General features: G+C 35.7%; 1 protein-coding gene across 5 annotated transcripts in view; it reads right to left on the bottom strand.

Moving 5' to 3' along the window:
• The window catches only part of epb41l4b (erythrocyte membrane protein band 4.1 like 4B), a 404,010-nt gene that overhangs the window by 193,898 nt on the left and 190,424 nt on the right, over positions 1 to 19,688 (bottom strand). For all 5 annotated transcript variants that reach the window (XM_039737615.1, XM_039737616.1, XM_039737617.1 and 2 more), the window contains exon 8: positions 7,133 to 7,220. In XM_039737615.1, the coding sequence (XP_039593549.1) occupies positions 7,133 to 7,220 (88 nt within the window). The remainder of the gene's footprint in view (positions 1 to 7,132; positions 7,221 to 19,688) is intronic.

Raw genomic sequence — 19,688 nt, 5'->3', positions numbered from 1 at the left:
CAGGTAAAAAGGCACCGGGTTTCTTTTTTTTTTTTAAAGAATGCACCCTGCTGTATTTTAACCTTGTTTTTAAGAAGACTTTTTTCTATTGTTGTTAATCTCCACGTTTCATTTCTAATTTTATGGATTATTTAATGGAATTTGGAGACTGCACTTTAATTTGAACACCTTGTTTTGTTGATTGTTTTAAAAAAAGCACTTTGCACTTTTTCACCATCCCCATGCTTTGTTGTGCCTCACTGCTAAGCTCATCGGTAACATTACCGATGGTATAGGGTTCAAGGGCTCCCCGACAGCAGATGGAAGCATACAGCAAACCCGCATCATCACAATGTGATTTTGTGCTTTTAACGTAAATTTGAATTGATTGTTGAAAAGTATGAAGGTGGCATGCGTATCCGGGACATGGCTGTTGCATACTGTTTGCCGAGAACAACGGTATCTACGATTGTGAAAAACGAAGACGTTATTAAAAAGTAAAGTGAGGTTAAATTTTCATTTATTTCATATAATTGCTTTTGTATTTATGTATTTTCGTATTAAGCAGTATTTAAATTATTTTATACAACCCCATCAATGTATAATATGCTAATAACAATAGGATTTTTTTTTCATGGGAATGGATTCATCATTTTCCCATTATTTATTATGGGAAAAATTAGTTTGGTATACGTCCTGTTTGGTACAAGTCCAAGGATCTAGAACGGATTAAGGACGTATTTCGAGGTACCACTGTATATCTATCTATATATCTTTCTCTCTCTATTTTATATATATATATATATATATATATATATATATATATATATATACATATATATACATATATATATATATATATATATATATATATATATATATATATATATATATATACACATATATATATATATATATATATACACACATATATATATATATATACATATATACATATATATATATATATACATATATACACATATATATATATATATATATATATATATATATATATATATATATATATATATATATATATGTATTTATGTATATATATATATATGTGTATATATATATATATATATATATATATATATATATATATATATATATATGTATATATATATGTGTATATATATATATATATATATATATATACACACATACAGTGAACTCTCGTTTATCACGGTTAATCCGTTCCAGACTCTACCGTGATAAATTAATTTTCGCAAAGTAGGATTCTTTATTTATAAATCGAATATTTTCGCAGTTAGAGTATAGAAAACCTGTTTACGACCTTCTAAATACGTTTTTTAACATTATTAGAGCCCTGACATGAAATAACACCCTTTAGTCACCATTACACTCGTATTACCCAATATCTTAGACAAAATAAGAGAAAATAAGACATATTAGACGTTACAAATATCATATTACTAGAGCACTTTCGCCTTTTAAGGCGACCAACTTTTATCCTCAATTTTTGTGCGCTCCATGTGTACATCAGGCATGTAAGTGTAGAGAATGAGAACATCAAAGTGCCCATTCATAACATCTCCCGAAAACCTACGTTTTTTATCCCTTCAACTGCCTGTCCAAAGTCGTACAATGTCAGCCCGAATCTGTACCGCTAAAGACGGAGTTTTATGCACTAAATAAGCTATAGATGAGAATAAGCAAGCACCATCTCCCCTGATATTTACTACGCGGTGAGGTATTTGTGCTCCATCAACATTAATTATTTCCAGAGACATCATTTTGTCTATTTTTCCAGCGCATCGCGCAGAAAAGCAAGGGAACGATGACAGCAACAGAACTCTGCTCACATCGCGTCGCTTCGTACCTCAAGCCGCAAGTAGTAAGTCTGTTATAAGCAGAATACCGCTACGCTTTGCACTCACGGGACGGAAGGACAATCCCGAACGCTTTTTTATCGTAGATTATTGTACTGTACATTTAATTGCACACAAATCACTAACCTATGAAGGTACGACCTCAGTAGGAGAGTCTTCAGAGGTGGTGCAGTATCTTCAGCAGGTGCGTTGTTGTCTTCAGTGAAGAAGTACTAGGCAGTGGGTGTCTGGGTGCGAGGCTGAAGAACATCTTGATAGGCAGTTGCTGGCACTGTCTTTTCATATGCGTGAGGAGGCTTTTGTAGGGTATTGCCATCTTTAATCATATCCAAGAGTTTCACCTTCTCCTGGATAGTAAGCATCTTCCTCCGGCGCTTAGTTTTATTGTCAAAAGGCTTAGAAAAAGCAGCATGTTTAGGAGCCATCGTAGGGCTTAGATAAAAGTTCTCAGAAAGCGCATGCGTAGTGACGTAAGCGTGTATGAGAAAAAAAAACGCGATAGAGTGAAGCTGCAAAAGTCGAAGCGTGATATAGCGAGGGATCACTGTATAATCTATACTAATAAAAGGCAAAGCCCTCACTCACTCAATCACTCATCACTAATTCTCCAACTTCCCGTGTGGGTGGAAGGCTGAAATTTGACAGGTTCATTCCTTACAGCTTCCTTACAAAAGTTGGGCAGGTTTTATATCGAAATTCTACGCGTAATGGTCATAACTGGAAGCAGTTTTTCTCCATTTACTGTAATGGAGATGAGCTTCAACGCCGTGGGGGCGGAGTTTCGTGTGACATCATCACGCCTCTCACGTAATCACGCAGGACATAGAAAATCAGGAACCCCTCAAAAAAGCGCTGAAGAAAACATATAATTGAGAAGGCAGCGAAACAATAAGAAGCGAGCGAGTGACATATACAACCATATTGATGAGTTCTGCTACTTCGGAAACAAAGCACGATGTAAACCTACACTTTAAATTAAGTTCATAGACAGGCTGCCGCTGGCGTTTGTAATTTAGTGCCTGCCCATATAAGGCCGTCCGTCAGCGGCAATCCAATAGCAAACTCCCACTAAATATTCACGGGTTAAGGACTGTGCTTATGCAGAGGAAGATGAGATGGTCAGCGTGGTGTTTGGCACAAACTCAGCGAAACTGCGAGAGAAAGTTTTAAGTGCCAGGACTAAGGTAACATTAAATAAAGCTATGGACATAGCACGAGATGGCACCAGCACAGCTGGGAACCTTCGATGCAAGTACACTGAGTGGCTCACGTGAACTGACGCAGTGCACAGATAAAAAGCAACAGTTCCAAAGAGCTGAACAAAACCGAATTCCACAATTGAAAAGGCAGCAAAAAATATGAAGTGTCTGATAAGCATATTCATAAATGCAGCTACTGTGGAAACAAAGCACACGGTGGAAAAAGTCAATGTCCCGCTAAAGGAAGACAGTGTAAAAAACCCGTGCATGCAGTGTGTCAGGTCTCAGATAAAGAAGAAGACGAGCTGTTTATTGATGCAGTAAGAAACGAATCGATGAATGAAACCTGTCATCTTTACAAAGATTGATAAAACACGGAATGTAACTTGAACACAACACATCCTACAAATACGAACCTGATTGAAAGAAATAATGATAATCAAATCCTTGATGACAGCAACACTCAGTAACACTCACAAAACAAATACTGTATATTGAAAGTCATGTTACGTTATTTTTAAAATGTTCCCTTTTCTTTTTCTACCTTTTTTAACACACTACTTCTCCGCTGCGATACGCGGGTATATATATATGTATATATATATATCCCGCTCTACATACTCGAATAATGGATACTTTATTTGCCATCAATGATTGTTTTGGTAAAGCCATACTCAGTGTATTCATTAGATGAACGGTAAAAAGTAAGAGCGAGGGAGGATGACTCATTGAGGCATGCAGGCTGTAGTCTTGCGTCAACTCTATCTGAATTGCGCGATCACATTTGAAAAAATATATCTTTTCAAGTTCTATTTAATCCATATGTGTCAAACTCAAGGGCCACGGGCCACATCCGCCCGGTGTAATTATATCCGCCCGAGATCATTTCATATACTGTATTATTGTTATTAAAGCCGGGTATATGAAGCGCTGGTAACACAATAAACTACAGATCCCATAATGCAGCGCTTCAGCTGCCTTGCCGAACACACCACGTTAATCAAGTCTACCTTATGATGCTGCAAGTTATTGCGAAGCTACAGTTATTGCGCACTGAGTTTGCACGGCGCTTTGGTGACTTTGAAGAACAAAAAAAGTCCTTCTACATGCGGCTCGAACCTTGTGCATGTTTGGTAGCACATATCTGTGTGAGAAGCTCTTCTCAGTGATAAAGACTAACAAAACAGCACACAGGAGTCGCCTCACTGATGAGCACCTGCAATCCATCCTGAGAATCTCCACAACTCTAAAATGACATATGAGCAAAGACAACTGAATGATTTGATTTGTTATTGCACGTAAGAGCGGGAGTCAACGTTTTAACAAACAGCGTATTGCACTGATCTGAAATAGCTGTGTGTGTATATATGTAGATATGTATGTATATGTATATATATGCTTATATATATGTGTGTGTGTATGTATATATATATATATATATATATGTATTTGTGTGTATATATGTGTGTGTATGTATGTGTGTGTATATATGTATATATATATATGTTTATGTGTGTGTGTAAATATATATATATATATATATATATATATATATATATATATATATATATATATATATATAATGACAACACTCAACACTCACAACAGTGACAAAACAATTACATTGACAATCATGTTACGTTATTTTCAAAATGTTTCCTTTTCTTTTCATTGCTTCTTTAACACACTACTTCTCTTGAGCGCTGGTATTTTTATACTATATAAAAGAAAAGGGCAACTTTCCTTTCTTTACACCTTTTTCCTTTTATCCCAAACCAAAGCCTTTCTCTCTTAACACTGCAGAGGACACAAAACTAATTTTCTTTAAATGCCGGTAAGGCACATTACCAGAGGCACAAATTTGAATGTTCACATAGAAAATGTAATTTCAATGTACCTGTACTTCTTAAAACATTAATGTTTTACTGTTTAATAACTTATAGACTATAATTTATTATTTTTCCCTTGCACTCAGTGACCAAACCTATACACACACATATAGACACATACAAACATATACACAAGTATATGTATGTGTATATATACACACACACACACACACACACACACATACATACATACATACATACACACATGTATATAATTTGTGTGTGTGTATGTGTGTGTGTGTGTGTGTGTGTATATATATGACAGCAGCAATCCAAGCTGTGAGAAAACAGTAAAAAGGACGCGTGTCAGACGTTGTGGTACATTTTCTGATGCAGCTACCGAAAACAACTTGACGCTGCCGCCAAATACACAAAACAATTACTTTGACAATCATGTTACATTATTTTTAAAATGTTTCCTTTTCTTTCTCTTTCCTTTTTTAACACACTACTTCTCCGCTGCCAAGCGCGGGTATATATATATATATATAGATAGATAGAGAAATATATATATAGATAGATATGAGAACAACACTCATATCAATGACAAAACAATTACATTAACAATCATGTTACGTTATTTTTAAAATTTTTCCTTTTCTTTTTCGTACCTTCTTTAAAACACTACTTCTCCGCTGTGAAGCGCGGGTATTCTGCTAGTTATATATATGCAGTATATCTATATGCTGTATATCGATCTCTCTCTGTGTGTATATATATATATATATATATATATATATATATATATATATATGAAAAGAGAGTCACTATATATAAAGTCAGTTGGAAAAGCTCTATGGTATTACTCATGGGATTACTGTATGTACAGGGACCTCACGCCAGCAGTAAAATTCCAAAGCTATTCTAAGCAAATACAGTATCTATGACTTAATTTGTGAACTTTTGTGAATACGTTTGCCCTTACAACTGCAACAAAAGCAACACAGATATGACAGGTTTGTGGGATTTAGCAAGGATTTTGCTTTAAGTGAATATTGTTTTAAACAGTTGTCTGAGACTGGCACAAAATTTGTAATAAAATTGAATCAATTACTTTCATCACCCACAAATCTTCAACAGATAGAAATCCAACACTGATGCACTATGTTTACCTAGCTAGTTTACTTTTAATCTTTGCTGTGGTAGCTAAAGGGAAGTTGAACAGGTGTTAATTACAATCGTTTTTCTTGCTGCCTTCTCATTGTCAATATGGGTTTTACCTTTCAGTGACTTGATAGAGCAGCTTCACCCATATTCTTCACACTATACATTTTCCCACATAATTAACATTCCACACATCCTGTGTCTTCATCTTTATGAAGCCATAGCTTGTATTTGTCATTTCTGTTAACCAGAGATTCCCAAACACATATTTACCCAGAATTTTGACATATGCTTTATGGGCCAGCTCACTACACAATTATTGCGAGACTACACAATATTAATAAATGTAATCCTCTTTTCGTTTTTGCTGATTTACAAAATTACATAACACAGACCTTATTTTCTGTATATTAAAATAATCCACGACTTTTCCAAAAATTAATGGTCATTTGCTAATTTTTCAAAGCTTTTCCAGGTCCAAAAAAGCAAATTTCATTCTCCATAACCTTTCCAGGATTTCCATGACCATGGGAAACCTGGATATAGCACATTCAATAGTAACAAGCTCCAGTAAACTAATAATATTAGCCCCGGGATAAATAGATTGCATAGAGGAAAGTACTCAGCTGCTTCTTTACTTAAGATACATCTGATTAACCCTTGGCACAATAACCACATTTTCTGGGCAAAGCTGTGTTACACAGCTAGTAGATTTATATTTCATTCTTTTCCATATTTAGTTTTTAAACTAAGCAGACCTTTTTGTATTAGAGGGAGATTACTGTGCTTATGAGTTTGGGCAAGGCCAGCCTAATTTGCTCTGTTTATTTAATGCAGGTAAAGTATTCATTCACCTTTAATTTGTGGCAGTGTAGTCTAACAGTAAAGATAACAGAGTCTAAACTAAATTTGTTACTGTCCAAGAATCACTCTTTGACCGAAAGCAAGTTATTAGACCTGTTTATAGAAATATGGAAGGATTAGAACTATGCACTGGCATTTGAGTGTCCTTTGGATAAAAGTGTGAGCAATAAAAAGTAATAATAAATTAATTTTGCCTCTGAATTACAGTTATAGAATACACAATTCTGATGATTCATCATACCTTGACAACATGCATGTCAACACCATACATCTCCAGCCATTTGCATTTATTCAGAAAAGAAAGTTCTGCTTGAGCTGGGCTTCTCCCTCTGCAAAGAAGAGAAAACTTTTGTCACTATAAATATGCACTAACACAGGCTGAAAAAATGACATGTAATCACAAAATGAATACATAACTGCCTACAAAATAAAAATAGACCTTTTTGTTTTCTTGTCATGTTTTCTGATGTGAATTCTAAAAAGCAAACATTATATTGATTATAAAGAAAAGTTTGTTGTGATTTTCAAAATGTAATATTTTTCCAAAAAGTGTCTTCATTTGCTCTTGCGCAAGGAGCCAAATTGTTTAGTCATTTCCTTCCAATCCTTTAGAGCAGGGCGGCCAACTCCAATCCTGGATAACCACAGTGACTGCAGGTTTTTGTTCCAACCCTGCTGCTTAATTAGATGGGTGGAAATGGAGACAAGCTAGAAGTGGAACTGCTGGTTTCTTTGTAATTTGCATCTCATCGATCTACTAGTATCTCACACAAATACCATGATATTACTTCCTGTGGCACCATGACATCACACATAGCAAACTGTTCACGTGATGAACACTAGCAATTGTTACAAGCTTGTGTTGCCTACTAAGACTGATGGTGTAAACTGTTATTCTAATCATTTTTAGTATTATATTAGTAGTCTGAAAGTTAAAACTTTTTTTATTAAGGTAAACCATTTAAATCATGGAGTATTTTAGTCAATGCAAACACCTACAGATTTTGCAGTAAGCTACAGGTAAAGTAATAAAAAATAGAAAATTTTAGCCTTCTGAATATGATAAGAAATAATCTTACCATAAAGGTAGTTTATTGTTGTATAAGTGGAAAGCTTGCCACCACTGATGAAAAAGCAATAAAGAAAGAAAGAAGTATGGTAGAAGATGGTAGTAATAACACCCATTGCTAGTCAAATGATGCAGATGTCACATGATAAGAGATGTCATTAAACTGCTGCTATAAAACATAACGGTACTCACAAGGTACAAGATTAAAGTAAGGAAAAGTTCCAGTGAAAGTTTCTTTAAGAAATAATTAAGTTATAAAAGATTAAATAGAGTTTTGTTTGATTTTGACTTAATATTCTGGTTCACCTTTTTGCTTTGGTAGCCTTTATCATCTCTGATCTTGTTTTGACCAAGTCAATAATGAATAGTCTAAAGGAAAACCTAATAAAAACTGACCTTTACTTCTCTGTCACACTACTATAAACTTGTAAGATTGTTTGTATTTTCCTTTGTCACAGATTAACATGACATGTACCGTTTCATATTGGCAGGTAATCAGGTTTAACTTCCAAGTATGATAAAGAATGACAACAGAAATTGTAAAGACAAATAACAATTAAATGCATAGATATAGACATAATGAGTAACTAGGACTCGAAAATGCAAAATAATTAATGAAATAGACACAGAGGTGACATGATGAAGTAGTGCTATCTATTGTTCTTCCCTGGAAGATGGAAAAACAAATTACAGTGATCCCTCGCTATATCGCGCTTCGACTTTCGCGGCTTCACTCTATCGCGATTTTTTTCTCATACACGCTTACGTCACTACGCATGCGCTTTCTGAGAATTTTTATCTAAGCCCTACGATGGCTCCTAAACATGCTGCTTTTTCTAAGCCTTCTGAGAATAAAACTAAGCGCCGGAGGAAGATGCTTACTATCAAGAAGGTGGTGAAACTCTTGTATATGATTAAAGATGGCAATACCCTACAAAAGCCTCCTCACGCATGTGAAAAGACAGCGCCAGCAACTGCCTATCAAGATGTTCTTCAGCCGCGCACCCAGACACCCACTGTCTACTCCTAGTACTCCTTCACTGAAGACAACGATGCACCTGCTGAAGATACTGCACCACCTCTGAAGACTCTCCTACTGAAGTCGTGCCTTCATAGGTTAGTGGTTGTGTGCAATTAAATGTACAGTACAATAATCTACTATAGAAAAGCATTCGGGATTGTCCTTCTGTCCCGTGAGTGCAAAGCGTAGCGGTATTCTGCTTATTACAGACTTACTACTTGCGGCTTGAGGTACGAAGTGACGCGATGTGAGCAGAGTTCTGGTGCTCTCATCGTTCCCTTGCTTTTGTGCGCGATGCGCTGGAAAAATAGAAAAAATTATGTCTCTGGAAATAATTCATGTTGATGGAGTACAAATGCCTCACCGCGTAGTAAATATCAGGGGAGATGGTGCTTGCTTATTCTCATCTATAGCTTATTTAGTGCATGAAACTCCGTCTTTAGCGGTACAGATTCAGGCTGACATTGTACGACTTTGGACAGGCACTTGAGGGGATAAAAAAAAAAGATGTTATGAATGGACACTTTGATGTTCTCATTCTCTACACTTACATGCCTGATGTACACATGGAGCGCACAAAAATTGAAGATAAAAGTCGGTCGCCTTAAAAGGCGAGTGCGCCTAGTAATATGATACTTGTAACGTCTAATATGTCTTATTTTCTCTTATTTTGTCTAATATATTGAGTAATACGAGTGTAATGGTGACTAAAGGGTGTTATTTCATGTGTAGAGGGCTCTAATAATGTTAAAAAACATTATTTAGAAGGTCGTAAACAGGTTTTCTATACTCTAACTGCGAAAATATTTGATTTATAAATAAAGAATCCTACTTCGCGAAAATTCATTTATCACGGTAGAGTCTGGAACGGATTAACCGCGATAAACGAGGGTTCACTGTACTTGTCTACAGGTCTTTCAACATTCCATGATGAGCACAGACTCATTCACTGGACAATCACTTCATTGTAATGCATGCATATTCTCCAAGTGATCTCCACCTCTAACACTTCTATCATATGTTATATGTTACTTTACCAAATAAAAAGATAAAGAAACATCAGTCTTCTCGGTATTAATAAAGTTGATGACATCAGCACAAAAGTGATTGACCTAAGCACCAGTCTAACACAGAGAAACAGACATTAGAACTCTACAAGAGGTTTTCAATTGCTTATGCCCGAAAGCATGTGTAGTAGTGTATAAAATGAAGCTATGGAGATGTTGTAATAGAGTTCTATCGACTCCAAGTTCATCAACTTTCATCATGTTCTCAGTGTTTATTACTTTCCCACTTTGTCTAAAGGGAGCTGACACTAGGACAGCAAATCAATTACGGAGTCTAAATATCAGGTAAGCAGAATTTATGTTCTGCAAACAAAAGTAAATGGCATATGAAATTTTAAATGTATTTAATTTATTTTTAATGTATGTTTTAACTCTGCAAAATCTAATGCGAAATTTGGTTATCTGCTGTTGAGCATGTTATGGATGAGAAATGAGCGTTAGTTACAAATTATGCAGAATTTAACGTGTTACTTTTTTTCCTTTATTTTTCTACTTTAATCTCATTGACATTTTACTGCAATGCATAGTAAACAACAGCAGTTGTAATAGCCACTCTAAATCTGCTTCATGCCTAATTAGTTTAGTATAACTTGTAATTGAATGACTGATTAAAGTGGCAAATTCATAATCCAATCACCCGTATATCTACCAGGTTTTTGAACCCAACTGTTTCATTACAGGGGCAAGGAACCTCATCTTATTCTGGCTTTATCCTGACAAAAAAAAAGAGATGAACCATTCCTTGACAGGTTTACTGCCTGGAATACGGAAGTAAATCCACATTCTCGGTCATACCTATACTGGTTTGTATTTCCGTAAAATGCCTGCAGTAATACAGTGGAACCTCGGTTCACGACCATAATTCTTTCCAAAACCCGATTTGGTCGTGAACCGAAGTAATCTCCCCCATAGGATTGTGCGTAAATACAATTAATCCATTCCAGACCGTACAAACTGTATGTAAATATATATTTTTTTATGTTTTTAAGCACAAATATAGTTAATTATACCATAGAATGCACAGCGTAATAGTAAACTAAATGTAAAAACATTGAATCTCACTGAGAAAACCTTGAACAACAGAGAAAACACTGCAAGAGTTTGCGCTATAGCCCTACGAACCACTCACTAAAAAAAACTTTTTTTGAATAAGTTTTAGGCATGGGGAAAAAAATGAACATTTGAAAAATCTGTAATTTAATCAACAACCAAGAAAAGTAACATTGCAACAATGTACGCGGGCGTCTGTGTGTGTGTCTCTCTCTCTCTCTCTCTCTCTCTCTCTCCCCACAGGGAGATACTGAACACGTGTGGCCCAGCGCATGCGCACTTTACCAGAGGACACAAACACACACATGGACACCTGGACGCACACAGGGGTTTTATTAAAAAGGATAGGGTGGTCCAGATCTAATTATGCAATTTTCATTACGCTATAACTTAGTCCAGTAGACACTCGGAAGACCACCATAGGGCAAACTGGAGGAGACTGCTATCATTCTTTATGTTTGAGCACCACTTGCTTTTGAAATTAAACAGAGTTGGCCGGGTTGGCATGCCAACTATTTTTGGGACTCATTCTGTCTTTGTGACTCAAGAAGTCATATATATCTTATACTAGCAGAATACCCGCGCTTCGCAGCGGAGAAGTAGTGTGTTAAAGAAGGTACGAAAAAGAAAAGGAAAAATTTTTAAAATAACGTAACATGGTTGTTAATGTAATTGATATGAGTGTTGTTCTCATATCTATCTATCTATATATATACATATACCTGCGCTTGGTAGCAGAGAAGTAGTGTGTTAAAGAAGGAAAGAGAAAGAAAAGGAAACATTTTGAAAATAACGTAACATGATTGTCAATGTAATTGTTTTGTCACTGTTATGAGTGTCGCTGTGATATATATATATATAGCAAAATACCCGCGCTTCGCTGCGATGTCATGTGTTAAAGGAGTTATGAAAAAGAAAAGGAAACATTTTAAAAATAATGTAACATGATTGTCAAAGTAATTGTTTTGTGTATTTGGCGGCAGCGTCACGAAGTTGTTTTCGGTAGCTGCATCAGAAAATGTACCACGACGTCTGACACGACTCCTTTTTACTGTTTTCTTACAGCTTGGATTGCTGCTGTCATATATATATATATATATATATATATATATACACACATATATACACATACATATCTTTATATCTACATATACACATATACATATATATATATACACATATACATATACATATATATATATACACATATACATATACATATATATATATATATATACACATACATACCTATCTACATCATATATACACACACATACACACACACAAATTATATATATATGTGTGTGTATGTATGTATGTGTGTGTATATATATATACACATATGTGTCTATATGTGTGTGTATAGGTTTGGTCACTGAGTGCAAGGGAAAAATAATAAATTATAGTCTATAAGTTATTAAACAGTAAAACATTAACGTTTTAAGAAGTACAGGTACATTGAAATTACATTTTCTATGTGAACGTTCAAATTTGTGCCTCTGGTAATGTGCCTTACCGGCATTTAAAGAAAATTAGTTTTGTGTCCTCTGCAGTGTTAAGAGAGAAGGCTTTGGTTTGGGATAAAAGGAAAAAAGGTGTAAAGAAAGGAAAGTTGCCTTTTTCTTTTATATAGAATAGAGAGATGTGTTCGCTGATGTTATGATCGCCTTTTGGGGACAGTCGCGGTGGGTCTTGTGTAGACTGGTGAGGCGTCCCGCCATTAATCGGCTGTGATGGCAGTGTCAGTCCTGCACTCGTGTGCGTGTCTTCATAATCCGAGCTGAGGACCTCATAATCGTATCGTGCAAAGAAAGTGTGAATCGCCTTAATATTATTTTGCTGTGGTGTAGAAAAGGGGTCCCGTGTTTGCACTTGTCTGGGCTATAGCGCAGGGGGAGGATGAAAAAAATTAAAAGTGCTCACTTTGACTTAAGGCAGAAGCGCAGTCAGCGTCTCAAAGGCGGCACAGCTATGCACGCGCTGGCTGCTCGACTTTTGCTGGGCAGGAGACCCCAGTTTTTGCAGACACGTTCATGATATCAAAAGTCTCAGCACTCTTTGGAAGTCATTCATATATACAGTGGTGTGAAAAACTATTTGCCCCCTTCCTGATTTCTTATTCTTTTGCATGTTTGTCACACAAAACGTTTCTGATCATCAAACACATTTAACCATTAGTCAAATATAACACAAGTAAACGCAAAATGCAGTTTTTAAATGATGGTTTTTATTATTTAGGGAGAAAAAAAAATCCAAACCTACAAGGCCCTGTGTGAAAATGTAATTGTCCCCTGAACCTAATAACTGGTTGGGCCACCCTTAGCAGCAATAACTGCAATCAAGCGTTTGCGATAACTTGCAATGAGTCTTTTACAGCGCTCTGGAGGAATTTTGGCCCACTCATCTTTGCAGAATTGTGGTAATTCAGCTTTATTTGAGGGTTTTCTAGCATGAACCGCCTTTTTAAGGTCATGCCATAGCATCTCAATTGGATTCAGGTCAGGAGTTTGACTAGGCCACTCCAAAGTCTTCATTTTGTTTTTCTTCAGCCATTCAGAGGTGGATTTGCTGGTGTGTTTTGGGTCATTGTCCTGTTGCAGCACCCAAGATCGCTTCAGCTTGAGTTGACGAACAGATGGCCTGACATTCTCCTTCAGGATTTTTTGGTAGACAGTAAAATTCATGGTTCCATCTATCACAGCAAGCCTTCCAGGTCCTGAAGCAGCAAAACAACCCCAGACGATCACACTACCACCACCATATTTTACTGTTGGTATGATGTTCTTTTTCTGAAATGCTGTGTTCCTTTTACGCCAGATGTAATGGGACATTTGCCTTCCAAATAGTTTAACTTTTGTCTCATCAGTCCACAAGGTATTTTCCCAAAAGTCTTGGCAATCATTGAGATGTTTCTTAGCAAAATTGAGATGAGCCCTAATGTTCTTTTGCTTAACAGTGGTTTTGCGTCTTGGAAATCTGCCATGCAGGCCGTTTTTGCCCAGTCTCTTTCTTATGGTGGAGTTGTGAACACTGACCTTAATTGAGGCAAGTGAGGCCTGCAGTTCTTTAGACGTTGTCCTGGGGTCTTTGTGACCTCTCAGATGAGTCGTCTCTGCGCTCTTGGGGTAATTTTGGTCGGCCGGCCACTCCTGGGAAGGTTCACCACTGTTCCATGTTTTTGCCATTTGTGGATAATGGCTCTCACTGTGGTTCGCTGGAGTCCCAAAGCTTTAGAAATGGCTTTAAAACCTTTACCAGACTGATAGATCTCAATTACTTCTGTTCTCATTTGTTCCTGAATTTCTTTGGATCTTGGCATGATGTCTAGCTTTTGAGGTGCTTTTGGTCTACTTCTCTGTGTCAGGCAGCTCCTATTGAAGTGATTTCTGGATTGAAACAGGTGTGGCAGTAATCAGGCCTGGGGGTGGCTCCGGAAATTGAACTCAGGTGTGATACACCACAGTTAGGTGATTTTTTAACAAGGGGGCAATTACTTTTTCACACAGGGCCATGTAGGTTTGGATTTTTGTTCTCCCTAAATAATAAAAACCATCATTTAAAAACTGCATTTTGTGTTTACTTGTGTTATATTTGACTAATGGTTAAATGTGTTTGATGATCAGAAACATTTTGTGTGACAAACATGCAAAAGAATAAGAAATCAGGAAGGGGGCAAATAGTTTTTCACACCACTGTATATATCACTTGCAGCGGAGAAGTAGTGTGTTAAAGAAGTAATAAAAAAGAAAAGGAAACATTTTAATAACAACGTAACATGATTGACATTGTCATGAGTGTTGCTGTCATATATATGCCTGCCTAAATAAGTCACACTCGCTTTGCTCTTACTTTTTTACCATTCATTTAATCATGGCTAGTGGCGGAAAAATTATAAAATGGAAGGAGTATGGCATTACCAAAACAATTATTGATGGCGAATCGATTATTCATAAAGCTTGAATTGGTGATCTGTTTTTCTGTGTTAACCTCATATTTTTTCATACTTCTTCTCAAACTAAGGTGGTGCGAGGGTAAAATGTATCGGGATGCACTGATCAATGTAATCGGTGTACCAGGAAATCATGCATTGACAAAAGCTCCCCTTTGCTTGTAATGCAAAGTGTGATTAAATGCATTATTTTTTAACGCGTTATGGAGCACATGCATCGAAGCTTCTCAGCTGTGCTTGTGCTAAGAAAAGGAAAGATTTTAAAAATAACGTAACACGATTGTCAATGTGACCTTTTGTAAGTAGTGCCTGGAGGATTCAGTGTGTAGAAACTCTAGAGACAGCGTGTGTATTAACTTGTGGATTTTTCTGTGAGTATTTGGTGGCAGTCTGACGAAGTTGCTTGAAGAGGCGCGTTAAGCATGAGCTCAGCTCAGATCGAAATAAGATGAATGGGAGGGGAGATGATGACGTGACTCCCCCACCCGCCTTAACTGTCAATCCCCCACAAACACAGTCTCTCGGAATTTGCATAAGCACACCCCTTCACCTACAATTTTAACTTAGTTACAAAGTGATCAAAACTCGTTTATATCCTGCGTCCTCTCATTAAACTTGTATCCCGCATTACCTGTGGGCATGACAAACGCCAGCGGTAGCCTGTCTATGAACTTAATTTAAAGTTTAGGTTTACACCTTGCTTTCTTTCCGAGGTAGCAGCACTCATGAATATGGTAGTATATGTCACTCGCTCACTTCTTATTGTTTCGCTGCCTTCTCAATTATATAATGCATGTTTTCTTAAGCGCTTTATGGAGGTCTTCCTGGTTTTCTATGCACTGCGTCGACAGTCAGTTCACGTGATTACGTGGGAGGCGTGATGATGTCACACGAAACCCCGCCCCCCAACGTCTTTCCAGCTCAACTCTATTACAGTTAATGGAGAAAAATACCTTCCAGTTATGACCATTAGGCGTAGAATTTCGAAATGAAACCTGCCCAACTTTTGTAAGTAAGCTGTAAGGAATGAGCCTGCCAAATTCCAGCCTTCTACCTACACGGGAAGTTGGAGAATTAGTGATGAGTCAGTGAGTGAGTGAGTGAGTGAGTGAGTGAGGGCTTTGCCTTTTATTAGTATAGATATAAAGCAGACTGTAACAGTCTTGCAGTGCTGTATGTATGTTATCATCTAGTTGACGATCGGAACGTTTTTGATGTACTCCATAAAAGCAACTGACAGTTTGATCATGAAAAATACGTAGTATTTGTTTGTCATTTAATGTTTGTTTTTGTTAACTATATTTTTATCTTGCATTATTCTTATTGTAACAATGTTGTAGTGGTAATGGAATGAAATCAGCCGAATAAAAATATTAATATTATTGACTTTTTTTACGTTGTCAAATTCTGCATGTAAAATACTACACCACAAAACAAAAAGTAATCTGTCAAAAAACCTTAAAAAAGACTTTGTTTTTCCCATCATTTATACACTACTTTGAACGTATTCCACGATTATATTTTTTATTATAATAAGCTATTATATTATATATAAGATAAGTAAGCAATTGTGTTTGTATCTACCATAAAGACCCTATATTTATTTTGTGGATTCAGCAGCTCTCTTTGCGATTTTTGTTTATTCATTACTGAACTACTGAACTAAATGTCATTTGTTTTGCAATATCGTAGCTAACGTGTTGGAGTTACAATTTTTTTGTAAAATAGAAATAGGAATTTTTTTTAATGCGTTCATAATCATAAAACTAATTTAATTAATTTACCAAAATTGAAGGTAAAGTATAAACCAAATATAGCTATGGGATTTAACTTATAATATTTATTTATATAGGTAAAAAATTTAACATTTAATTGATTGTAAAACAAATTAAACTGGAACAGATTAAATTGGAGATTCTATTTTGTATGTCTGTTATCATCAACTTGACGCTCGGAACAATTTGGACACAGAATGTTGCTCACATGGACAACTTTATGTAGCATGTTCAAAGGTACGAAGTCCCAAGAACCTTTATATATTGGTTAAAGACGAAAAAACTAAAAACACATTGTTTGTTAATTTATTTTTATTTTTAAAGATGTGTTTTCTTTTTTTTTTTTTTTTAATTACATTTTTCTCAAACAATTAAAAAAAAACCAACAACTTTATTTTCCTTCTGGGCAATGCCGGGTATTTCAGCTAGTTGCCAATAAAGAGCAGTTAAAACAATAAATACAGCAGTTTAAGACTAAAATTAGAAATTAATGGTTCAAAACTTTAACAACTAAGACAACTAAAATGAAGCAGAAAAATGTAATTTGTGCTTCATCGGCAAAGAATGATTTCTCATGAGGCAACTGGGTTGGAAAAACCTGAAGCTACTGCAGCCCTCCAGGATCAAAGTTACTTTACCCTGATTTAAGGGATCCGAGTCTTAAATAGCAAATACGTTAAATGAAGTTAATTAGTAGCAAAAACTAGTCGCTAGTTAAGAAAATTGTTAGAATGAAAACCAGTAGCAACTGTGACTCTCCATGATCAGAGTTCGCCACCCGGCTTTACAGTTTCCAATGTATTAGGACAGAGCAGTGCTAAATTCTTTTGTGCAACAACACAAATGTTTCCCAAACTAACAACTTAAGGTTTGCGCAAACTGTCCATTATTGCCAATGCTTTTCACAACTGCTACCAAACTCCTCATTGTCTACGAGTCTTTGGCAACTCTTGAAAATAAAAGGAATTATAAGGGAAGCAATGGAACAAAAAGTATCCTTCTACTTAGAAAAAATCTTCAGTACCAATCTGACCTCCTTAATGGTGAACATACTAAATCTATTGAATGAATTTTACAGGACCTTTGAGTTCAAAATTTAATTGAAAAAAGGTATGGTCTTTTCAGTTAACTCACTCACATACCATATAACATTAGAGCACTTTCTGCCAATTACCTCAAAACAGTTTGGGCTTTTGGGAAACAATAGTCACAAGAAGAAATTAGAAAAGTCATACATTTTTAATTTCAATTTTCACAACATGATGAAAATTATCGAAGATGATGTTAATAGTGAGTCGACAATTCCACTTTATTTAGCAGGGAGAATTCATATTGTTAAAATACTCTTCTTACCCCTCTTATTTTTTTATATTACTATTGTTTTAATAAATTCATTTTGAAAAAGCCCCAAAAAATGAAAGCTCATTTATACAGAAGGCAAAAATATTAGATTTTAAAAGAACAAAAATGCAAAAGATTGAAAGAAGAGGGTGTCATGGCACTACATAACTTTCAACCTTTACTACTGGGATTTGAATATTTGTGAAGATAATGACAATGCATCTGTTGAAAATATTCCTCAAATTCTTATCTACATGCTACAATTTATCTTAAAATTATGTAGTATCTCTCTTTCCAGATTAGAATTATCAAAAATATGTCAGAGACATAGCATGGGACTCACTATGTCATACGTTTTGGGACTAAAAGTAAGACCATTTGGGTAAAGATGTTTACTTTTGCATTAGATACTGTTATACTCCTAACAACTCCCAAATCTCTGAAGACAATATTTGGAGTAACATTTTAAGGGGTTAGATTAGCAAGCAATAAACTCAGAGAGGGAGAGGAGAGTTTGTTGTACCACCTGAGAGAATAAATCTTTTATAAGTAGCTAAAATTTACACCGGGTGCTACAAACTCAAATCAAATGTATGTTTTTATTATATCATACTAATAATAACAATCACACATTATATACTTCACATCATTATTAGTATAACATGGAAATGTTTCTGCTTTAGGTATGTGTTCAGAATTTCTTCACTAGCATTTCCTTTTATCCTACAGTTACTCAGATGTTTGTAGACACAGAACAAATATGAAATGCATGGGTTCCAATTAACGATATACTACAGTATATTATTTACCCTATACAACATCAGGCACCTCACACGCAGATAAGGAGCCTTGGGTTGAGCGAGGAAAACTTAATGCCCGAATTGAGCTCCATCAAGGTAGGGATGGGACAGCAGGCTGTTTGCTGCTTGTGCTGATCGACACATTTACAAAACAAGAGACGCTGATGGAGAGGTGTGAAGGAATTTAAGATTGGTCAGGATTACAAGTTTTTTCGTAGGCTTCAGGGATTCCTAATGTTAACCCAAAGACCCATTTCACTAATAAAGCACTTGTTCGCCTTCATCAAAATTAAACATATAGTTTAGTTCATAGAGAAAATGCGAGTGGATAAAAAAAAAAAAAAGGTGAAGCCCATAGTGTTTCACATTCTACACAAAAACATGTTACTGTAACAATAATTACCTCTTGATATCCATCCAGAAGGCTAATATCAGACAATATCCTGCAGAGTTACAGATGACTGAAGACAGTGTATTTCCAGAACTTTATGTGGAATCATTATAAACTAATATGCATAACATGACTCTGAAATTTGTTTCATCTTCATATGTCATATTTCACATTTCATATGAAATAAAGGAACATGCTAAAATGCTCTACATAATATAAGAGACCAACAGAAATAATGTTTCCATAATGCTTGACTTTTTGTGATCATATTTTTATTGAATTCAGTAAAAATAAGCAAGACAATTCCATCTGGACTATAAAACAAAAAGATAAA

The sequence above is a fragment of the Polypterus senegalus genome, chromosome 15, assembly GCF_016835505.1.
Source record: "Polypterus senegalus isolate Bchr_013 chromosome 15, ASM1683550v1, whole genome shotgun sequence".
NCBI classification, from domain to species: Eukaryota; Metazoa; Chordata; class Cladistia; order Polypteriformes; family Polypteridae; genus Polypterus; species Polypterus senegalus.
This window is presented reverse-complemented; position numbering and strand designations above follow the sequence as displayed.